Source organism: Protopterus annectens, chromosome 9.part0 (genome assembly GCF_019279795.1).
Source record: "Protopterus annectens isolate FY-2018-M chromosome 9.part0, PAN1.0, whole genome shotgun sequence".
Taxonomy (NCBI): domain Eukaryota; kingdom Metazoa; phylum Chordata; order Ceratodontiformes; family Protopteridae; genus Protopterus; species Protopterus annectens.
Genome location: NC_056743.1, coordinates 1,070,534,432 through 1,070,559,741, shown reverse-complemented (window position 1 = coordinate 1,070,559,741; position 25,310 = coordinate 1,070,534,432). Strand labels below are relative to the sequence as shown.

At 42.2% G+C, this 25,310-nt stretch overlaps 1 protein-coding gene across 1 annotated transcript in view; it reads right to left on the bottom strand.

Moving 5' to 3' along the window:
• Positions 1-25,310, bottom strand: part of ESPL1 (extra spindle pole bodies like 1, separase) — a 2,570,648-nt gene that overhangs the window by 1,009,197 nt on the left and 1,536,141 nt on the right. Inside the window, exon 18 of the mRNA XM_044083892.1 lies at positions 19,346-20,514. Coding sequence (XP_043939827.1) covers positions 19,346-20,514 — 1,169 coding nt within the window. The remainder of the gene's footprint in view (positions 1-19,345; positions 20,515-25,310) is intronic.

The window sequence follows — 25,310 nt, the reverse complement described above, 5'->3', positions numbered from 1 at the left end:
ATCTTCATTCATTCCTTACTGATGGGACAAAGTCCCTAGCTACTTGATTTCCTGGGAGGCCCTATGGAAGGATATGCCTGAGTACCAATGAACCAAAGGAAGCTCTCCCCATGGAGATCATATCCAATTTGTAATGACTGATAATGGTACAAGAGGTAGACCATGTCGCTGCAGCACAAATGTCATCCATAGAAGCTCTTGCACAGAAAGCAACAGACGTTGCAACTGATCTTATGGAATGCGCTTTGACTTTAGATGGCAATGAGGCTTTGTTCCATCGATAAATGAAGCAAATACAGTCTCTCAACCATTTAGACAAGGTAACTTTGGAAACGGGTCTCCCCAGTCTTGGTCGAGAATGACAAATAACTGGTCAGATTTTCGTAATGACTTAGTTCTGTCGAGATAAAAATGCAACTCTCTATGCACATCAAGTAAATGTAGTGCATATTCTCCTTTGTTACAAAAATCTGAAAAAAAAATGGTAGATTTATGGTTTGATTAATAGTAAAGTCTAAAATAACTTTGGGTGAAAAGGAGGAGTTAGTCCGGAGTGATACTCTGTCCTTATGGAACACTATGCAAGGACGTTTTATGCAGAAAGCTTGCAACTTAGCAATTCGTCTTGCTGAGGTAATGTCCACCATGATCAAAGTCTTCCAGGATAAGAGTTTCAGATTGCAGTTGGCAGTAGATTCAAAGGGAGGATGAGTCAAAGATTGTAGAACTAAAGTTAAATTCGATTGGTGGTTTGAAGGAGGGCCTAATGTGTGTAACTCCTTTCAAAAAGTTTTACAGAGACGGTGTGAAATCAAGGAAGAGTCCTCATAACAACCATGAAAATTGGAGACTGCCGCCAAATGTACTCGAATAATTGATGCTGCAGCTCCTGAGTCAGAGAGGTTAGATAAGTAATATAGCACCGTAGAAAGCAGGGCTGAAAAAGGATCAACTCCATTTTTTACGAGACCAAAATATGAATCTTTTCCACTTACTTAGATAAAGTTTCCTGGTGGATGGTTTATGGGAAGCCAGAAGAATGTGACATACAGGGGAGGACAGGTTGTTTTGCCTGGGAATTACTGGAAGTGGAGGAACCAAGTTGTCAAATTGAGGTTCAATATGTTCGGATGAATCAACCAGTGACTGGAACAGCAATTCCAGAGTTGGATCCAGAATCCATGGTTGATGTACTAGGTGAGGCCAAAGAAAGGGAAACCAAATTTGTCAGGGCCAGTAGGGTGCAATGAGGATTACTCTGCTTTTCAACTGAAGAGCTTTCTTCAAAAATTGTGGGATCAGAGGAAGAGGGAGGGTATGCATAAAGAAGTCCCATGGGTCAATTGTGCACCAGTGTGTCCCTTGGGGATTCCCCCTGTGGGTGAATCGGGGCAAAGTAGCTGCTGCATTTGTGATTTGTGGGAGACACAAATAATCACAGCAAGGCTGGCCCTAGCGACTGAAGATTTCCGCTGCTACAACAGGATTGAGGGACCACTCATGAGGCAGGAGAATGCATCTGCCCAATTTGTCTGCAATTATGTTGGAATCCCCGGGAATGTGCATTGCTATCAGAAAGCAGTTGGAAGCTATCGCCCACTGCCAAATTCTCATGGCCTCTCGACACAATGGGTAGGACTTTGTTCCCCCTTGTTTGTTGATGTACCAGACTACTGACATGATGTTGAACTGGATGGCAATCGTTCCTGAAGGGGAAACAGGTTAAAATGCTTGCAACGCTAGAAACACTGCCCTCAGTTCTAGGGCACCGATATGCAGGTTGGCTTTCAAGGGTGACCAAGTGCCTTGGACTGTCCTTCCCTTGAAATGCACCCTACTCACCCAATCAGGGAAGTGTCCATGGTCACTATAGCTCTGGGCTGAGGGGGGGGGGTGACTCCATAGGTGGTCCTCTGGCTTCATCCACCAAAAGAAATCTTGCTTGCACCAGTTTGTTATCCTGATCTGAAAGGACATAGGGCGAGTCAAAATGCAATACAAAAATGTTACAATACAAAAAATAAGACAGAGGAAAAGTAGAAAAGGAGATCAGTAATGCAGAAGTTAAAGCAATAGAAATTGAGATTATGGAGCACATTATGGAACACATGCAAAGTGAAGGATTTAGTGTAGAAAATCTAATGCAGAAAGCACAACAGAATAGAATGATGGATATTCAAATTAAGGGGAAACCAGTGGAACAGGAAGCAAATGGTCAGGTGCCATATCAAGATATTTTGAAGCCTTCACAGGAAACCAGTATAAACCTTCACTTACAGCTAGACAGCAAGGGGAAGGAACAGGAGACTGCGGAAACTCTGATGCAGTCAATGTTGAGGAGTGATAGACTGAGTTCCCATATGATAAAGCAATGGATGGCACAGGATGAAATTGAAGATAAGGTGCCACAGGAAGATGCTATAGGACCTTCTACAGAATGCCCACAGGAAGTGGAAAACAAAGGATGTGCCCTCAGTCTGGAAGAAAATGAACTAAGGGAAGAGTTGATTGATTTAATGGACATAGATATATTAAAATCAATAAAAGAAATAAACAGCAGAAGGTCAAGAAAACCCCAAAAGTCAGATGTCTGATGAAACAAATGAACACAGTAATTAGGACTGTCCATAGAGATCCATGTGATATATCAGAAGTAAACAGGATATGTTACTGTGCAGCTAAATTAATAAATGATAAAGTTCTACCACAAGAGCACAGGTTAGTGAGGCAAAGGAAGGGGAGAAATCGAATACCATCACGGAAGTATTGAATAGAGAAAAATATAAAGCAAAAAGACGTGTCACTGTTTGAAGACTATAGAAGAGGGAATGGATCAACAAAAAATACTAAGAAAGATAGATGTGATAAAAGCAGTGTGCAGTATTAGAACAGACCACGATCTATCATGCACTATTGCAAATAATAAATTAAAAATTTCAGCACAGGCAGAAAAACTTAGAAGATACACATATAAATATAAAGGAAAAGTACAAAATAGGCAATTTAGTGATGACCCAAAAAACTTTTACAGAGAAATGGGAAACAAGGTAAAAGGAACTGAAAGACCACCAAAAAAAAGAAGAAACAGATGCATTTTGGAGAAGTATCTATGAAGATTCCTGTGGAATACAACAAAGATGCTAAATGGATAAAAGAAGTAAAAGAAGGAATAAGAAGTTTAAAGGTACAGGATACGAAATGGGATGAAGCAACAGCCAGAGAGATTGAAACAAAGTTAAGAAACGCCTCTAATTGGCAAACCCCAGGTCCAGATGCAGTGCCTAACTTTTGGTTAAAAGTATTAATATCTTTGCATGAAGACCTAGCCATGAGTAAGTACTATTGATATGTGCACCACAAGCAGACACCAATCTAGCTAACAGGTAAAACAATGCTCCTACTTAAAAGTGAACCTACAAGCTACCCAAAAATTATAGACCAATAACTTGCCTTTCGACGATGTATAAACTATACACGGGAATTGATGATGACAGAGTTTACAGTCATTTTGAAGAAAACTCAATTGTGGTAGTAGAACAAAAGGGCAATAAAAGGAAGTCATATGGAACAAAGGATCATTTGCTATTAAAGTCATAGTTGAGATCTGTAAAAAGGGGATGAATCCAAGTATGGCATGGACTGACTACAAAAAAAGCATTTGATAGCATCCCACATTCATGGATAAAAGTGTGTTTAAAATGTATAAGATACATCCTACACTGACAGACTATGTTACAGTGACCATGAAACAATAGCAGATCACTTTGCAATTAAATCATGATGAAGGACAAATTATCATCCCAGGAATAAAAATTCAAAGGATATTCCAGGGTGACTGTCATTGTTGCTGTTCTGCCTTGCCCTTAACCCATTAAGCTGTTTACTTAACAGCTTAGGCTATGGCTACAATTTGTCTCCTAGAGAACAACAAAGTCTAAAGACTTTTCTTCTATTTGTCTTTGATTTAAAACTGTATAGCTCATCAGATGAGGAACTGAAAGCACAGCTGCAGGTTGTGAAAACTTTTTCAGATATAATGTCATTTTGATATTATAATGTCATTTGGCCTTGATAAATGTGCAAAAAGCAACTTTTAAAGCAGGAAAACTGCAGCACCAGGAAACATCAGTCTGGGACAATAATGTGATATAAAAGAACTTGAGCAAGAGGGAGTGTATAAATACTTGGGAATTGATGAAGGATCAGCAATAAAACATGAACAAATGCGAGTGAACTTAGTAAGGAATATTTTAGAAGACTTAAATTAATCCTGAAAACAGCATTGACAAAATCTAAGCAATAAACCAATTTGCTCTTCCTGTCCTTACAGTTTTGAAGTGATTGATTAGCCCCAAAACGTGTTGGGTAGATTAGATATTAAAACAAGAAGGATGTTTCATGCTCACCAAATGATTTATAAAAATCAGTGCATACCAAGATTATATATTCCCCGTTCCGAAGGAGGGATGAGCCTCCTTGAAATTGATTACATGTACAAATCTGCAATCGTGGGACTCCAGACACATCTGCTGACCTCACAATAACCTAATGTAGGGAAAGTTTTGAAACATGAGAATAAATCTAAGATGACTTCCCTGCTTAATTTAGCAGAAGCATATCGGCGTCAAGCAGGAATGGAAATCAAACTAGAAGTAGATAAACATCTGGCAGCAACTGAATGTATCAAAAAAACAAAAGACTAAGGTGAAGGATCAGATGAAATGGCAAGAAATGTGGAAAATGCATAAATACAGTTGCAAGTATAGAAAACATCTGGAAGAACCTCATGTTGATCAGGAATGAATGCAGGAATGGTTAAGGAGAGGTGAATTCAAACCAAGAGGTAAAGGTTAATACTGGTGGCTCAAGATAGTAGGCTACATACATGCTGGTTTACAAAGTCACTGAACATGTGGGAGAAATAGACAAATGTAGGTTTTGTAAAACCAAACTGGAAACAGTTGCACACTTCGTTGCTGGTTGCGACATACTAATGGCAGGAGGACTGTATACTGAAAGGCACAATAATGTGGTCAGACTGTTGCACTGGGGATTGTGCAAACATTATGGTTTTGAAGTGGCTGAAAAGCACTGGAAACATGAGCCACAAAGCATCATAGAAAATGAAGTCTATATCACATGGGATCATCCGTTACCAACAATTCAAAAGATAGATGCTAGAAAACCGGACATAGTGGTCCAGGAAAAGAAGAAAAAAGTAGCACTGATCATTGACAATGCCACATCCAGTGACTACAGTGCCCTACGCACAGAGACAAAATGATAAAATATCAAGATCTGCAAGCAGAAACGAGAGCAATGTGGAAGAAAAATACCCAAATAATTCCAATAGTAGTAGGAGCAACAGGTCTTGTAAAAAAAAGAGCCTAAAATCTTATTTAGATACACTACCAGTACATGTAACTCCATATGAACTGCAGGAGGAGTCATTACTGGGCACATTGCGGGTGCTGCGAAGAGCACTTCTGGCTGACATCAAAGAGTGAAAAATACCAATTTCATGAACTTTAATCTTATTTTGACGTAGGAATGGGGTCCATATTCCTGTCATGGTATTAGAAACCCAAAATATTTGGAGAAATTAAAAAGGGAGAGACCATTGCATTAGCAAAAGCCACTGTAGGAGTCTCATGTGTAGTCTTGCTAGTGGAACTATTGTCATCGATGCTGCCAATGACCCTAATAGTTGGAGGATTGCCTGAGCCAGAGCTTTATCCTGACAGAGTATCGCCCGGAGTTGAAATCTGAATCTTTCCAGTCTGTGGAGTGGGAGGGAGACTAGGCAAGACTGAGTGTCAAAATTGGCTCCTATGAACTGCATACTTTGAGAAGGAGTGAAGTTACATTTGTCTTTGTTTACTGTTCTCCCAAAGTCTTCCAAGAAGGTGTAGGGTGTAATGAGTGGCTGAGACCAGTAGATGGTTGGTGTGGTGAGGAGCCAATCATCTAAGTAAGGAAACACCCGGAATCCTTGCAGTCTCAAGTGAGCTGTTACCACTGCCTCACACTCTGGGGGCAGTAGAGAGACCAAAGGGCAGCACTTGAAATTGGTAGTGATTGGCTCCCAGCCAGAAGCAGAGGAATGTTCTGGAGTGTTTGTCCATTTTTACGTGGTAGTACGCATCTTGAAGATCTATGGAGCGCATCCAATCATCTTTCTCCAGAAAAGAACGTATAGACCGAATTGTCACCATCTGGAATTTCATTTGATTGATAAATTTGTTTAGGATGCTAAGGTTCAAAATTGGCCTCCAGTCCCCTGTCTTTTCTGGCACTAAAAAGAACCTCGAGAAGAATCCGGATCCTATCTGACCTGGTGGGACCGTTTGGATGCCCCTTTTTTGGAGCAGCTTTCAGATCTCTTGAGCTGCTACTTCCATTTTACTGGGTGGAACATCAGGATTATGCGTTAGCTGACATGGGTAAAGGTCGAAAGGGATGTGGTAACCTCTGGCAAGTATCATCTGCACCCAAAGATCTGTGGTTATCGTTTGCCTGGCAAGGTGGTGCAGAGAAAATCGTCCCCCAACTGTTTCCAGAGGTAAACAATTGGGGCTCTCTTCAGGAGTGCTGATAGGTTTGTTCAGAAAAGGAAACTCTGGATCCTCGATTAAGAGGACCCCCTCTGCCTCTGAAGAGGCATCTTCCAGTTGAGTCCCCCCCCCCCCCTGCCCCAGGGGAAAACTCACCACGTGTCACGGAAAGGACCCTCAGATTTTTGTACCACATTTTTCCACTCCTCTGATTCCAAGAATAGGATCGTTTGGGGGGGGGGTGTGTGTGGAAAAACGTACTTCTACCGCAGACAAGATCTTACCATCCTTTTCATACCTGGCTAAAGTTTCTTGTACCTTAGGGTCAAAAAGAAGAGGGGCCTCTATGGGGGTATTCAGGAAGGAAGACTTAAAGGGATCTGCAAAATCACATAAGTGCATCCAGATGTGATGCCTCATGACAATGCCTGCACCCGCTGCTCTAGCAGCCCCTTTAGTAGAATGAGAAATCAACTGCATGGAGGAGTTAGAGACAGATTCCAGGGTGGCAAGCTGTGAGGCAACTTTGTCACGTACCCCATCAGCAACTGCTCCTGCAAAGGTTTCTGAGAGCTCTGAGATTAGATCTCTCTGAAGCTGGGTGAAGTGTCCCAGATAGTTCAGAGACCGAATGACAAAGGTTGTTGAAGAGTACAACCGCTTCCCAAATCTATCGTCCTGTTAGGGGGATGGACAGTAGAGTTCTACCCTAGCTGCCACAACCATGGCATCTACTGGCAGGCCCTTGGATCAGTGTGGACTGTCCTCTGGTGGAGAAAGAATTTTGTCTGGTCTCCAGGGATAGGTTCAATGGTATCCGGATTCTTCCATGCATGCTGCACTATGAGCTGAACCAGGTTATCTGCAGGTGGGGTCACCCAGGAAGCAGAGGGTTGGGCATGAAAAGCCTGCAAGAATACAAACTCTTCCAAGGAAGGGGTAGTAAACTTCCAGTACCCCCACTGCTTCAGGATCTCCAGTATGTCTCCGAAGGAGACATCCTCAGGGGGCAACCGTGGGGACCCTTGCCCTTCTTCATAGTCTGTATCTTTGGTGAGGGATTCTTCAGGGGGAATCCACGTGCTTCCTCTTGCACAATCTCTTGTGACGTACCTCCTCAGTGGGGTCATCTGAGGAGGACTCTGTAGAGTGGGTACCTTGTGGAAGAATGGCTTGAGATTCCCATGCCTGGTGTCCTTGAGTAATGGGCTTGTCAACTGCGGCTCAGAGGAAAGGTATATATGGGTCTCTGGTGCTGAAGGTACCAGCTAGGAGCCTGCCAAGGTAAGTGCCCTCTCTATCACCAGGAAAGCAGGTCCACCCGAAGGATGGGAGCCTGGAAGAGACAAAACCTTGGGACTGGGGTCACACCCCACTCAGACGAACCCACTCCCACGGAAGGAGCCAGTGGATAACCCTGTTCCGCCAAACCAACTGGAACCATGGCAGACGGCACCAAGGAAAAAAAGCAGGCGCCGCAATTGGGATCATGGTGCAGACAGACCAGTGTTGATCCCGAGGGATAGCCTGGCTCCGAATGAGTCGAAGGCCAAAGGGTAGACTCCAGAGACATGGTAAGGTCTACCAATGGAGCCGAAGAAGCTGGAATTGATGTCTGTGTCGAAGGCTCTGATATCTCCAGGGAGTTTGAAGGAGTTAAGTATGTAGGAGTCCATGGAGAAAAATCCTCGGCTCTGGGTGGAAGGGAGGATTTGCAGCGTGTTGGAAAACCTCTGGCTGCCAAGCAGCTGATCCATAAGCCTCACTACATCCAGTAACGAAAGGCTCCTGGAGGAGTTGGTGGATATCTCCCGACAGGGAATCTGGACCCTCTAGGAAGGGGCTACATTGTTGACCAAGAAACTGATCCACTGAAGGGGAATATCACATCCAAGGGGTTATTTCACCTTTCAGCACAGAGGTTGAATGACCATTAGGTACAGGTAAGGGGGGAGTGACTGGTGTTGGAATGACTAATTTTGGTGCCGAAATGGAAATTAGTAATGTTGTCACAGTCGGTGTTGAAGTCAGAATTTGAGGAACAGGTGCAGAGGGCTGCCCTGTAGTCTGCTGTTGAGGTGTCAGAACCAAAGCCAGCACAATGGAGGGAGTTTAAGGCACCGGGGTGCAGAGGATGTTGGTGCCAGCATAGAAATTTCAGCCTTCGATTCACTAGTGTGAGAAAAAGAGGGTAAAGATTTGCTTCATTTTTTACATTCTTTCTTTGGAGGGGATGACTCCTGCGCCTCAGAAATAGCTTCTGCAAATGGAGATTTAAGAAGGCCTTTGAGCACAAGTTTATTTTTTTGTTCCACCAATGTGCTGGAGCTAAAGGCTTTATAAATGTCACACGAGGGTTTTACTGATAGGTGTGGTACCCCGCGACAATAAAACACAGGATGTCGGGGTGTCAACATTAGGCATTTTCTTGTCACATTCTTCACAGCACTTAAACCCCGTAGTACTCTTTCTCAGACATAACACAACAATTATACAATTCAGCCACAAAAGATAAAATGCAGAAACACACTCAATCAACACAGGAAGAAGAAAGGAGTTACTTTATTATTATTTTTTTTAAAACAGTAAAAGAGGAAAGAAAAGGGTGGGGCACCAACCAGATGGGGTGCCAGAGCCATGGCCTCAAGCTAAACGCCAAAAAGTGTATAGTCATCCCCTTTGGAAAAAACAAAGTGCCCACAAATTACCACATAGGTGGTAATCCATTAAGTACAGAAGAAGTAATTAGGGACCTGGGGACCCAAGTTGATAGCAATCTCTCATTTGACAAACACGTGGCCAAAGTGGTTAGAAAAACATTTTATATCGCCCACCTAATCATGAAGGGATTCACATCTAGATCAGGGGAGGTCATCGTGCCTCTTTACTCATCCTCCCTCATCAGGCCCATAATTGAGTACAATGCCCCTTTTGGGATGTACCTTACCAGACACCTGCAGCAACTGGAAAGACCCCAAAAGTACCTCACCAAGACGGTCAAAGGGCTCAAACAGATGCCATATGCTGCCCGGTTAAAGAAACTCCAGCTCTACTCGGTGGCATACCGCCTGCTCAGAGGCGATCTGTGCCTGACGTATAAAGCCATGTCCAACCCGGAATTAATGGACATGCTGCACCTCAGAAAATCCAAATCCCATCGAGCTATGCGCTCGAGAGACTTGAACCTCAGCACTGAAATAAATAGGAAATGCTGGAGGGACAGATTCGTAACACAGAGGCTCCTTTCACTCTGGAATAAAATCCCAGTCCAGGTTAGGCAGAGTCCCTCATTGACTCTCTTCAAGAGGAATCTTGATGAGTGGATGGTTGATCGTAGGTTCACCCCGGGTATCACTTCTGTGTCACTGTTAGACAGAGGCACAGTATACTAACCTCGAAAAAGGGCATAGCAAAATTAATTTAAAATGGGTGGCGAAAGCCAAACACACTCTGGCTAGGCTTATAAATGCCCTAGGGCAGATAGCCTAGTATGAACCTATGAACCTATAAACGATGGTATTGAGAATTTCCTCAGAGGTAAGGGATGGCCTGTACCAGCAAAGGTATAAAGAGTACCAAACTTGGTAAAAAGGAAGGCGAGAGAAAGACAGAGACACACAAAATAGTCAAAAGGTATGCGAATAACAGTAGGTAACTAGGTATTCGCAAAGAAGAGAGAAAAAGCTCTAATAATAGACAAAATATGAAAATTTATAATTGATTTAGCTATCAGCTGGCCTAACACGTCTTTATTCAGTACAAGGCAAACGAGATCACAGATAATATAGAGGGGGGCACTATGGGTAAGGGTCTGTATTAGCATGTCGACACGGCAGATCATCAACACCCTTACACCGACACATATTAAACAAAATGCCTAAATCTCCAATGGCCAGAACTGCGATTTTTTTTTCCCTGGGGCGGTGTGAGGGGCAAAGACCACCACTTTATTTTGTCTGTTTTTTTTGTTGGCCCAGCTATTTTTTTTTCCCCTTTTGGGGGGGGGGGGTCGCTGTTCTGGCCGCTCGAGATATTGAGGTTTCATTTAATATGGGTCAACATAAGGGCATTCGCTGTTCTGCCCTGTAGACTTGCTAATATAGACCCTACGGGTAAGACTTAGCTCGTGAGTTTTTTGGCTGGCTCGAGCTTGCTATAATGGCTGGAACAGACACTCATCAGTAAGGAATGAATGAACATTAACAACATCAGATCACTGAATACAGTACAACTCTTATTAAACTGTAGGACATTAAGATTAGAAAACAACAGAGGCACACTGGCATAGAAAAGATGCAATTTAACAGAGAAATACCACACGCTGACAGGCTGAATTAGTTAAAACAGAAATACATCTGCATTTGTTTTGTTTATCTTATAAGGCATCAGCAAAAACAGACTTGAAAAAATAATAGCAGCTGCTGAACTATCATTGTGATTAAACCCCTTTTTAACTAATGAGCAAACTTTCGTTAAAGTATCATAAGTTAAAAGTAATACGAAGTGCCAGGTACTCTAGACTGGAGACTTTCATGATGGCACTGCCAAAGTTCATATTACGCTTGAACCACATTACTTTCCCATGGTTTACTCATACAAACACCACTTGCTCCTTTAGGATTCCTTATTATTTTTAAACTACAGGCTCCCATATCATCTTCTTGTATATTAACACAGTGGGACAAAAAGTGCATCACAAACAACTCTGTAAACCTCTATCTGGATTGCAGTTTAGATTGAACACTAAGCATTTGTTTGTGTCACTTTAAGAAACACTGCAAAGGTTGATGTCTTACGATGTTATCAGAAAGAGAAGTTCTAAGGGAAGGCCATGGATTGTGTGGCTGTTGGAGGCTAAGATTCCGGGTGGAAACCTCCACTCCAATTTTTATGAGATTCCAACCTTTGAAGCAACTGATAACACCCTGGATGAATCCAAGACTTACTGGAACTATGATTCAACCATTAAAGCCAGATCACAAAGGAAAAAAAAAAAAAACAGAGCAAATCAGAACAGCCATCAGCAATGACCAATGGCTTCAATTACAGGGATTTCTTTGAATAACCACAAAAAATGGACTTTGCTTAACTGTTGAAGCAGCTCATTTTATTTTTTGGCATTGGATGGATAAAGTGTTCTGAAATCTCACTTGAAATGTAATTTTTTTTCTGCACCGAAAATGAGATAGGGTTTGTCTCTGCTAGAGTTTTTAGTTGAACCTAGAACAGAACTGCTGCTATAAAGGGATAATTAGTAGAGCATATCAAATATTGCAGGTTAATTATACGAATCAATTGGAGGAAGTCAGAAAAGACTGGGAAGAGAGACTGGGAAGGTAATTTACAAATGGACAATTGCAGGACATATGTATGTCTCTGAAGTATGCAGCAAAATCCAGAAGGTTTAGAATCTTTGTTTGGAAGTATTTGCATAGGTATTTTTAGACCCCAAGGAGCCTTGAATTTTTCCTCAGGTAGTTAGCAAATGGAAGTGTGATGAGGAACAAAAAGGTAACTGGGAACAGATATTTTGTGAGTGTAATGAGTTGGTAGATTACAAAAATTCAATACAGAGTATCTTGTCTGAAATACTTGGTGAGCAAATGGCTGTAACTAATGAATTTCTTTTTTTTTTTGAGCTGAGGCACAGGATCTAAACTGCCTAGACATAGTAAGGCCCTATTAAATGTAATTCTATTGGCAATTACTAGAAAATGGAAATCAAAGTCTAAAACAACTGCATTTTTAAGTACTGAATATTATGAGAGAGATCAAAGAACTGGAAAATAGATCTTTAGATAGAAATAATGGAAATTGTGGAACAATACATATAGGTTCATAGGAAGTTAACTAGGCTAGCAGACCTACAGCCTTTACAAGCCTAGCCATGTTAACCCCAAGTATCACTATTTATTCATTTTTGGGTATCTCGAGAATGAATTTATGAACAGAGTGGGTTTGTGATCAACACTGGCTACCCCTTGTCCATGAAGGACATGGGTGCCACCCCAGGGGTGAATTTGTAGTCTCCCATCCAATTATCTAGGTTGCATTTCAATAAACTCAGTGAGGAGCTCTGTTTTACATGAATAGAGAGTCTATTCCAGGGAAGTGGCAGTCTCTGGGAGACTTAGTCTCTCCAACATGATCTGTTAATGTCACAAGCCAGGATGAGATCCCTAGATCAAGTGACTATTGAGCCTTTGACTTACAGATGTGCAGCATTTCCATTAGGGCAGGGTTGGATTTTTCTCTATAGGCCAGGCACAAGTCACCTTCCAGCAGCTTATAAGATACAGAGTAAAGTGACAGGACTTTCAACCTATCCACGTAGGTCATGGTTTGTAGTCGTTCTATTTTCTTAGTGAGAAACCTCTGAGGTCTCTCCAGATGCTGCAGGTGTCTCGTTAGGTACATGCAAAAGGGTTTATTACACTCCATTAGTGGTCTGATGAGGGTCGAGTACAGTGGAGTTACAACATCCCTTGACCTGGATGCTATGTCCTTGCTTATGAGATGCGCTATGTAGAACGCTTTCCTTACAATTGTGGAAACTTGGTAGTCAAAGTTCAGACTGCCATCAACCTGTGTTTAAGTCTCACACCACTGAGTTGGAGCTCAGGGGGTGTTGTCAATACTGTAATTTGTATGGAAATTCGTTTTGCCGAAGGGAATAATAATGGATTTTTTTTTGCATTTAATTTAGACCATGGCTTTGGAACCAATCATTTATTTGTGTTTGCCCTTCTTGTAACATGTTGACATCATTGTGGGAGTCAATGAATGCTGCCAGATTGCAATCATCAGCGAACTCTGTGAGCCAAAGGTTGTCTACTCTGGCCTGGACTTCTGAGAAATAGACGCCAAAGAGTAAGGGACCCAAGTACAGACACCTTTGGTATTCCACTGAAGGGTTTTTACTGGTGGATGTGGAGTCACCAATTTTGACAGAATGTGTTCTGTCGGTGAGCCAACTAGCTACCCATCTAGTAACATAATGGTTAATTTCTATCTGGAAAAGTTTCTCAACAATGCCAGAGTGCGGAACTGAGTCAAAAGCCTTGGCAAGGTCAAGATAGGCTGTGTGCACTGTCTTTCCTTCGTCCATGGCTTTGGTAACATTCTCAAAGTAGCCTACCAGGTTTAATAAGCATGATCTAACCTTAAAGCCAAACTGGGTTGGATCCAGAATTTGGAGGTTGCCCATGTCCTTGTTGATAACATTCATGATAATTCTTTCCATGGCCTTGCAGATGAGGCTGGTTGGATTTATGAGTCTGTACTTCCCAGGGTCAGTTGATGGTTCCCTTCATGCAGGGGGAGTACTGTTGTTGTTCTCCATTCTGCAGGAACATAGTCAGATCTCAAGCTATGATTAAAGTCAATGCCAAGTGGGTCCTCTAGGTCTTGATTTAGATTGAGGCTGTGTTTTTGGCCTTGGTGAGTGCAGCGATGCCCTGTTCTCTAGGGATTCTAGGCAGAGGACTGGTGTCAGGTATGCTTTGGGGGATATGGTAATGAAGTTTACACTGAATCTGTTGGCTAGCAGGTTGGCAATATTTTCCGGTGTAGTATGAGTGATTCCATCTACAACTTGTTCAGCACATAGCTAGACATTCACTTTTAGACTTTGGATTTAGTTAAAGAATGCCTTACGATTATCCGTGGCTAGGGATGTGATTTTAGTTTTGTAATTTGCTTTAGAAGAATTTAAAAGATTCCCGATTTTCTTGTTTAGGCTTAGGAGGGAACTCTTCCTCTGCAGAGTGATGTCCCTCTTGCTTTCGAGCAACAGTTTCTTCCTCTTGTTATACATCTGTTTATACCTGAAGTCCACTGCGGTGGTTTGTTTTCAGAGGATGACCTGGTTTTGATCCTGTCAGGCACAGCAGAGTTTATGCAGTCGCTTAAATGTTTATACAGGGAATTTGTGTACAACTTCTGCATAGTGATCATTGATGCCTGCGATTGTGGGTGGTATGAAGCTTTTTATACCATCGCTTAGTGGGATGTAGTTAGCTTTGAAGTTTTTTATAACTTTTTTTCCTGTGAGGGTGTCAGTTCCAGCAGTTACTTCAAACGAGAGTGATCTGTGGTCTGACCTAACCAGGGAGGGCATTGGCATTCACACATGGGAAAGTACAATGACCCCACCCCCCATGTTGGCGAGTACTATGACTAGAGCATTAGAGCCTCCAGTGGGGTGCAGATTACCTGTTCCAGAGCATTTGTGTTAAAGTCCAGGAACCTCTGGGAGAGCATGTGTTTGTTTGTGTATGTCCCCCAGTCTGTGGAAGAATAGTTAATCCCCCATGACTAAGGTGTTGGGCTGCATGGTGAGGGATTCCAGTAAATCAAGGTAGGTGGTATGTTTACCATCGTTCATGGTGGGGGATCTGTAGCTAGCAATGATGTGGTATAGTACCTTCCCAGTAGTTAATTGGACATGGAGTAGCTTCAAGAGAGTCATGATGTTTGACCAGTGTCAAAGTGTATTTAGTTTTAATGAAGATGGATACATCTCCACCTTTGGTTCCCTTCATGCTTATTTTAAGGTCTGAACGTGTGGCAGGCATTGTAACCTTGCATGACCAGGGTGCTCTCAGCAGTCTTAAACCATGTCTTGGTAACTGCACAGATGTCAGCAACCTCCATGGTGAGGAGTACTTCCAAAGAGTGCAGTTTGATGTTTAAACTCCTACCATTAAGCAGCATGACCCTGAGTTGGTCTTGATTAGATTTTGTTACACTGGAAAATTTTTGACAATGCCTAAAAAAGGCACTATGGGGAGGCAAGGGCTTTTGCCAGTATCCAAAGCCTTGGAGAGACTGGTGCAGACCATCTCTAGCAAAGCAGCGAGGTCTGTCTACCACATCCTCCCTCACTGACAAATACTGGCTCCCCCTGGACAGACACCAGAAGCTAAGCCAATTGCTGAAGTCAATCACTTTTTGTTTATATTGTGGCATCATCCTGGGGTGAGGGAAGGATATTGCTCAGGGCTAAGGACATATAATCAGAGTTCAGTCATGTCTCTCTTCATATAGTCCAAAGAGGTACATCTCAGGTCATTCACTCCAACACGGACTATGACAGAGTCATAAGAGTAACTTGTTGAGTGACTTGAGTGCATGAGGTATGTGTTGATGTGTGTAATGGCTTCTTTATGCTTACTGGTGAATGGGGGTGGTGTGCATTTGGTAAGTCACTGTTCTTTTGGTAGAATTTCAGTGAATACCTCTACATCTGTGGGTTTGTGTGTTGTGACCTTATTTTGGGTGACTAAAGTGAGGTTTGCGTGAGAGGTAAAGCATGCGTGGTGACAACCTGCTTGACGTCTAGTTTGTTTTCACATAAAAGAATTGACTCCAGTTCCACAGTATATTTGCATCTCTCACATAGGGTGTTAGTTTGCTTTAGGAGTAAATGGTTGTCAGTATACATGAAGCAATTGCTACATTGTCACAAGACACTCATAGCAATCAAACTGGTGGGAGAAATTATGGGAAACTGCCCGTCCATTGTGGCAGGATTTTTCTGAATGTGGTATTTGGGAAGGAAGTGGGCTTGCTGGACTTGGTCACAAGCAACAAAAATGGAGTAGCAATTCAATTAAATACAGTCAAAAGTGCAGTGCTGGCTTAAAATATACTTATTTTTCTGATATTTTCAGTGGATGCCTTTGATTTCAGTGCAGATGCACTCTAGACCTCTGGCTAAGGTTGCCAAACAATGAGCAGCTCTGGTAAACTGAGCGCAAACCTGCACAAATGTGAGGCTTATATACATGCAAATTTAAACAGTTTTAACACTACAATGAGAAAGCCCCAAACAGAGCCTTTCTCCAGCAATCCGCAAACTCAGATGGGTCCGGAGCTACACACTTCAGCCACAAGGATGCAGGGAGGGTCTCTTAATGTAAGATGGCTGGTCTAAGAGTACAGTGATACCGAACAGGCTAGATTCAGCAGGTCTGAATCTAGCCTATGCTATGGAAGGGAAGGAAACAATTTCTAGATGGGAAGAAGTAAGGGACAGTCACTTAAAGGTCAAAGTGTGTGTGTTTAGTAGTATACTAACAGATGAGCTGCAGTGGTACCAACCTCTACACAAACCGGCAGCTCAAGCAGCTGTGAACAGTGGGAGACTATGGAGTGAGTTTCCGATAAAGAATTTTAAATTGGAGAGTTTGCTTATATGCAAGCAATGGGAACCGCGTTTGCGGAAGGCTTTTATACAAGCAGGATGAAAGCCTTTCATGAGGTTAAACCCTCAGGCTAATCAGATAAAAACACAATACAGCTATCAAACAGTAGTCCCTACCTTGGATGGGTTGAATTTAGCTCTCTGCTCCCTGCAGAGTGCAAAAGAAACCTTTCAATGGAAAACAAACTGGTTTGAGCTCGAGTGCAGTAACAATGCTTTACAACAGAAATAAGAATTCTTGCAATATCAAGAATCCTAGGAAATAAGTTTACTAAATCCTGAGAAATGTTCACATCAACAAAAACTTTGTAAATCTTAGAAATATTTTGGCAGACTCGCTCAGAACAGCTTTTTCAGTATTAGATAAATATAGGAAATATCAGAATATTTTTAAAACAACCCAAGTGCAGTACAGTAACAAACAGATGGAGTTTTTTTATAAATAAACGAAGCACAGAAGTGCTATTTATTTCTGAAAAATATACAGCAAGTGCAAAAATATATACTTATATCAGCTTTGTATGTCCAAATGATATCAGAAGCAAAGTCTTGCAGTCAGTGTCCAAGCTAGGCACAAGGAAGCTCTGAATAAACAAGCCTAATGAGATAAATGTGCAGGAGTGAGGTTTAAGGAAAGGTAGGAATTCAGTAATGATAGACTGATGATAGTTACAAAGAAAAGAAAAGATATGTGGTGTATAATGTAAACGGGGAAAAAAATTACTATGGTTTTTCATTTCTGCTAATTTATGCCTGTATATCTCTTAAAGGCCAATATAAATAAAGGTTTAAAAATCTCTCAACAGCTTGAATCAGAACTCTGTGGAGGAAAAAAGAACGTCTGCCCTAACCTGATAAAAAGGTAAATAACTTTTACAAGAACCTGAGTCAGGACTTAAACCACTCTTGTCCAGTGAAACTAGAGCAGGGGAAGATAGACATCTAGTTTTCTGTTTTTATTTATTTATTTATTTTAACAGGAAAATAAAGGCAAACAGGATTTTTAATGGCAGCAACAGCTTCCCCAGGGATGAGCACAACATTCTGGTTAAACTGCCACCTTCCATACCCCTTCTACCAAAACTGATAAAAGTGGCTCTCCCTTGCCCACTAAGGGGACCCCCTACAGCTGCAGATGTGGATAACCCCTGGTCCCTAGTGGTTGTATGGGGGCAATACTAGTCAGACTCAGAAGAAAATGAGTGGTCTGAGAAGCCAACTTTGGCCACAGTAGAGTCACCACCTGCGGCTGGGGCAAATTGCTAACATGCTGTGGTAGCTAAGGCTGTTTAGCGGACTTGTTTATTTTTGTGGCTGGAAGAAGCACTAACCGCAGGATTAGTAGTTTGCTCCATGGTCAAGCCAAAAATGGTGCCACTTTCGCAGGAAAATTAAGCAGCGCAAGCTGGTAAAATTTCAAAAGTACAAGGGCAACAAAGAGCTATAAAAAGCTGCAAAACAGAGTTGAGCAATGGGTGAGAGCAGTGTGAGTTTCTTCTATCACAAAGATTGCTGCTGTGTATTTTGAGCTGCACATACAATATGGTAAGAAATTGAGTATTAAATTATTAGCTGTCAAAAATTACTAAAAACAGGAAAATTGGCAAACATCAATGTTAAATATTATTCTCTAATACAGTACATGAGGTTACAGCTTTCTTAACGAAACAAAGGCTATTTGGAGCTGCCAATCACATGGGTGGGGAGCAGGGGGTACAAATGTTGTGGAATGCTGTCTTAAACCCTTTTTGGTCTTTTCTTCAGTAAAACTTCAGCAGTGCAATTATTACAATGGCAGAAACACAACCACAAAAAGTAATGATAGATGGAAATATTCTGAAGCAAAATGAGACAAAAGTGATAGACTGATGAGCATTGAAGTTTGCTGTGAAGAAGGCAAACTTTTTTTTTGGCAAGTGGCACCATAGGGCTCTGTACCGACAATAGCTCTGGCAATATTTGTCTCTTTTCAAAATGTTTTTCTCATTAATGAGACTATTTCCTTCCCTGCTCTTCATCTTCATTGGAGAAATAGCAAATATTGTCAATTTAACTTTTACTTAAAACTGCTATACTCCTCCTAAATTTGCTTCTATGAACAAATGAAAAGGCCCAACTCCCCATACTTAAAAGTTACATGGCTCTACACTTTCTGACGTGTTATCAAAGTATTATCAGATAAAAGAATCTGCTTGGCAAAATAAGATTGTAACACCTAAAATACATCAATCTAATTTCCCTGGTCTTCAAAACGGCTAGAGATACATTAGTCTTCACTTCGTAAACATACGCTCATATTCTGCACTGCTGCAATAGCCTGATTTATCAATACTGTCAACCTCAACAATGACTTTCTTTATAAATGAAAGGAAAAAAGGTTCCCATGATTGTTTCACATAGCCTTATAGCTTTACTCTTGAAATATTTTTTGGTGGAAAGATCATTAGGGGCAACAACATTACATTCTAGCAGGTAGAAATCTGTCCACCACTAATAAATTACCATTTAATCAGCCTTTCAAATATGCTGCCTCTGAAAGTAATAAGCATTTAAATTGTTCTCTTCAGTATTTAAAAACAATTACCTGGAAACGTGATCTGACTTTCTTTGACACTCTGGGTGCCTTTGGTGCAGTATGTTTCAAATTAGGTGAATTCTCCTCAAACACTTGGAAACAAAGCTTGGCATTAACTGCAGGTTTCAGGTTTCCACACGATTTTGATACCTGTGGATCTTTATGTGTAGGTGTCTTGAAAGCTGGGATCACTGAAGTTTTGATATTGATTTTGGGGATGTCACTGTCAGAGTCCTCCATTAAAAATGGATCCCTGCTACATAACGGAGGCAGTTTTGAAATTTGAGTCTTTGCAGTGCCTTGCTTTTTTGTAATTACAGAAGTTTTTGTTTTCTCCTTGACTGGTTTCTTCTCAGTCTCTGTTCTGCTACCACTGTCAGATAACTTTGAACACCTACTCTTTTTTTCAGGAACAGAAAGGCATGAGGACTTCCATGTCCACACTGGGAAGATGTCTGCCCAGCCACAGTGACGATGTGTAGCCATTGTACAGATAGAGGTTATAGCTTTAATGAGCAACATACATGCCTTAGAGTGTTCTAGATCACCAAGTAGCACCATCTTGGAGGTGAGAAATTCAAAGCCAGCTGAAAGGGCATCCCATGCTCTTTTCTCTACTTCATTATTTAGAAAAAGCCTAGCTAGGCGAGAGTAAATGCCAGAAGCCAGATCACATAAGAGTCCCATGGGATAAAGACTACCCAGCTTACCTTTCTTGGGCAAATTTCCTGCATGTTCATCAGATAATATGTTACAGAGGACAGATGAAAAACGTGATGTGAGTATCTGACAACGTTTCAAGCTCATCTCAAGAAGCCTCTGACTCTCTACTTTGTTTCCTGATGCTGCTTCCGCATCACTGAAAACAACTGCCCATTTTGTGGAAATAAGTGAAAGTCCAATGTCAGAGCATGACTCACAAGAACAGTTTGTAGCATGAGACAAGATTGCCAAACGCTTTTTTGTTTTTGACTTCAGAATAGGGGAAGCAGTCAGGGCTCCTTCCTTATCTCCATTTACAGTGGCAATAAATTCGAGAGAGGGACATTTCAGAAAATCTGGTGAAGTCTCCTCATCCTTGGATTTTTCAGCTGCTGCACTATTAGCAGTCTTCCCAGATGTTTGACCTTTCTTTAATTTTATTTTCACCTCCTTAGGAATTTCCTTAGTACCATAATCTAGAAAAAGAGAGAGAGAGAAAATATGTTGCATGTAAGGGAATAAGAGACAAAGATTACAAACAAGGGGTGGAAAAGCAACAAAACACTACAGAAACTAATACTGTCAAAAAGAACGGTCATCAATATCACACATGGAAATCACTTACCTGAATAACTATAAACTACCCAAAACTCTGATGGTTCAAAGGCTTTTACAACATCAAAACAAGACTTGGAACAGAGTAACATATTATATTGCCTCATATAAAATACAGGACACTCCTAGTTTTATGAGGCACCCTAAACCAGGAAAGGATCGACAGTAGATTACAGCTGGGAAGTTCCTCCAATGGATACATTTTTTTCCTAACAGAGTTCTGCTGAGACACAGAAATCTGATCTAGTAGAAATGGTTCTACAGGTCTATGTCTAAATTTCGAACTTTCACAAGTTTGAATTTCTTATTGTCGAGATCATAAGATTGAACTCGTGAAAGTTTAAGCAGTTTAAATGGAGATCGCTGTACAGCGAGGAACGGTATATTTACCATTTCCCTCGCTGTAGTGCGATGTCAGAGTTGGTATATTTAACTGGTGGGGGTGTAGGGGGAGCTTGCCCCCCTGTAAAACCCCCTGTAAAAACAAAAAAAAAAAAATTGTATTTATTTATTTTTTACTTAAATTTCAAACTTTCACAAGTTCAATCTTATGGTCTTAACTATAAGGAATTCAAACTTGTAAAACATGTTAAGAATTTAATAGTAGACATGATTTTACAGATACAGCTAGTACTGGGATGTGGAAGAAGCCATCCAGTGTTTACCACCATGTATTCTATACAATGTCTGGTAAATAAAGTATGCATAAAATAGAAGTTATGTTCTTACCATAACGTTCCATGTTAGTTGTCTTCTTCTCGCCTTCTTCTTGCTGGATGGGTTCGGAGCCGACCTCGGCTCCGACTCGGCCACTCTAAAAGCTCGAGAGTTGGTTCCACCGGCTCGAGGCTCCCCTTATATCCCACAATGCTAGGCGAGAGTTACCTCAGATCTCGTTTGTAAGCTAACCCCAGCTTATAATAGTAACAGTATAACTGTAAACAGAGTCCACCTCTAACAACAGGAAGAAAGAAGGGTGACCTACATCCTGAACCAGGAAATATGCATAATAGCATATGTCTAAGAAAGAAGTGGTAGAAAGAGAGGTCACAATCACAACTCCTCTAGGTCTGTCCAGGCCAGGGGGAAGGAGGGTGGGGCTAAGAAGAAGGCAAGAAGAAGACAACTAACATGGAACGTTATGGTAAGAACATAACTTCTATATGTTAAGTTGTCTATCTCGCCTTCATTCTTGCTGGATGGGACCGCGTCCCTAGCACCTTGTCCCGGGTGGCCTAACGGAACAGACTCCTGAGAACAGTGGAACCAAAGTTAGCTCTATGCCTAGAAGCTAAATCCAACTTATAATGAGAAATGAAAGTGTGAGGAGTAGCCCAAGTAGCCGCTGCACAAATGGTGTCAATAGGCAGTCTGTCTTGGAAGGCTAAGGAAGTAGCCAAAGCTCTGGTGGAAGGGGCCTTAGGTTTATCAGGCAGCTTTTGATGTCTAATTTCATATACAAGGGAAATCAAAGATGTTAGCCATCTGGATAATGATACCTTTGAAACTGAAAGTCCCTTTCTGCTTTCCGCATAGGAGACAAACAGCTGATCAGATTTTCTGAACTGTTTTGTTCTATCCAAGTAGTACCTCAATTGACGGTGAACATCCAGGCAGTGTAATTTTTGTTCAGACCTATTGGAGTATTCTGGAAGACAGGTAGATCAATGCTTTGATTTAGATTTGACGTCGAGACCACCTTAGGCAAAAAGGACGGGTTAGTTCGTAAGGATACTCTGTCCTTATGAAACAAAAGATAAGGAGGACGACAGCTGAGTGCTTGAAGCTCTGAAACTCTTCTAGCTGATGTAATAGCTACCAGAAAAAGAGTCTTCCATGATAATAATTTTAAAGAACAGGAGACTGCAGGTTCGAAAGGGGGGAGAATCAAAGAAGCAAGAACTAAATTTAGGTCCCAAGGAGAAGGAGGATTTCTTATAGGAGGTCTGAGAAGAAAAACTCCTTTCAAAAAGGCTTTGCAAAGCTTGTGGGACATTAAGGCAGATTCAGAAATACCCACATGAAAGTTAGAAATAGCTGCCAATTGAACTTTAAGTGTAGAGGGAGATGAACCTGCATGGAAGAGTTCAGCTAGAAAATGAAGGACTAATTGGATGGAAGCTGTGAAAGGATCTATGTCCTTTCCTTGAGCCCAATATGTGAAGCGTTTCCACTTACTCAAATAAATCTTCCGAGTGGAAGATTTATGGGAAGCTATCAAAATATCTCTAACAGAGTGAGATAATTGAGGAAGCCTGGCTAAGGTTGGAACTGGAGGAACCAAGCAGTGAGGTTCAGAGAGGGGAGGGAGCGATGAAACTGACCCGACTGATGGATCAAAAGATCTGGAACTAGGTCCAGATTCCACGGTCGCTCCAAAAGAAAACGATGTAGAAAGGGGAACCACACTTGTCGAAGCCAGTAAGGAGCAATGAGGATCAATGAGGCCTTCTGAGCGATAGCTTTCTGTATCACTTGAGAGATTAGTGGGAAGGGAGGAAATGCATACAGAAGTCCCCGGGGCCAAACTTGGACTAGAGCGTCTCTGCTGGGTTGGCCTGGTAAAGGGAATAGAGTGAAATATTCTCTGCACTTGCTGTTTTGGGGAGTAGCAAAAAGATCGCAGCAAGGCTGACCCCACTTGAGAAAAATTTCTCTCACTACAGAGTCTTTCAGAGACCACTCGTGAGGCATGAGTATAGCTCTGCTCAACTTGTCCGCAATTTGATTGGACTTTCCGGGGATGTGCGTTGCTATCAGAAACTGCTGAGAAGAAATCGCCCATTGCCACAGTCTGAGTGCTTCTCGACACAGGGGGTATGACCTGGTTCCGCCTTGTTTGTTGATGTACCACACTACAGACATATTGTCTGTTTGGATTGCAATCGTTCCCAAGGGAAGAGAGTCTTGAAGGGCTTGCAACGCTAAAAGCACTGCTCTCATCTCCAGAACATTTATGTGCAAGTGGCATTCGTTTGGTTGCCATGTGCCCTGGACCGTCCTGCCCTGATAATGCCCCCCCCACCCGATCAGGGAGGCATCCGTTGTCAGAGTAGCAACCGGAGGAGGTGGAACAAATGGTCTTCCCAACAAGAGCTGAGGGGAAGACATCCACCACATGAGATGATTTTTGCACGCTTGCGTGATCATAATGGTGTGAGACATTGGAAATTGCTGGTATGACCATTGAGTAAAGAGCATCCATTGAAGGATCCGCATGTGGAATCTGGCTAATGGAAGCAGAGGTATGGCCGCTGCCATAATTCCCAACACTTTCAGAACTAACCTGGCTTTGATTCTGTTGTTGTTGAAAAGGAGTGATACCAGTTTGTGAATGTCTGTTATTCTCTGATGTGTTAGTCTCGCAGACATGTTTACTGTATCTAGATTTGCGCCTATGTAGGTAATAGTACGACAAGGCGACAAAACAGACTTTTCGCAATTTATTGAAATACCCAGCTTTTGACAAACGCGAAAAGTGTAATCCCTGGCCATCAGAAGGAGATGCTTGGTGGGAGCTGTGAGGAGCCAGTCGTCCAAATATGGAAACACCTGGAATCCTTGTCGTCTCAGGTGAGAAGCTACCACTGCCATGCATTTGGTAAACACCCAGGGGGCAGTGGTGAGACCAAAGGGCAGGGCCCTGAACTGAAAATGACTGGTTCCCAGCCTGAAGCGGAGGAATCTTCTGGAGCGTCTGTTCATTTTTATGTGATAGTACGCATCCTGAAGGTCTATAGAGCACATCCAGTTTCCTTTGCCCAAAAGGGGAAGGATGGATTGCAGCGTGACCATCCGAAATCTTGTTTTCTTGACTGATCTGTTCAAGACACTGAGATCCAAAATTGGATGCAGTCCCCTGTTTTCTTTGGAACTAAAAAGAACCTTGAGTAGATTCCGGATCCTTGCTGGTCTGCTGGAACTGGCTGAATTGCTCTTTTTGCAAGCAGTTTTGAAATCTCCAAAACCGCTAGATCCCTTTGAGCGGGTGGAACATCTGGAAGGGATTTTTTTGACTGATTTGGAATGCGAAGAAAGGGGATAGAATAGCCTTCGGAAATGATGGACTGTACCCATTTGTCTTGAGTCAGGGATAGCCAGGCTTCTGGGTACAGTGACAATCTTCCCCCGACTGCCTCCGAAGATGGGCAGTCGGGCAACACCTCAGGGATGCTGAAAGGGCTTGTCAGGAAGGCTTCCCGATTGCCCTGGTGCTGCGGACCCCCCCTGCCCCTAGGGCGACGCCTACCATTGTTATTCCCGCCTCTGCCTCTGGCGGGGAAACGACTCTGTGCATCAGGCGAAGTCCCTTGAGATTGTTTACGGAACCACATCTTTCCACCTTTCTGGCCTTTGGGGTAAGGCCTAGAAGGAGTAGAAAACGGACTCCGACGGCAGAAAGGGTCTTGCCATCAGTTTCGCACCTAGTCAAGGTTTCTTTCACTTGAGGACCAAAGAGGGATGATCCATCAAACAGGGAGTTAGTGAAAGACGTCTTGAAGGGGTCCGCAAAATTGCATAGCCGCATCCAGGCATGCCTACGTAAGGCCACACCTGTCCCTGCGGCTCTGCTCGCTCCATCAGCCGCGTAAGAAAGAAGGCGCATGGAGGAGTTGGTTATGGAGTTAAGGGTAGCCAGCTGCGTGTTCATCTTATC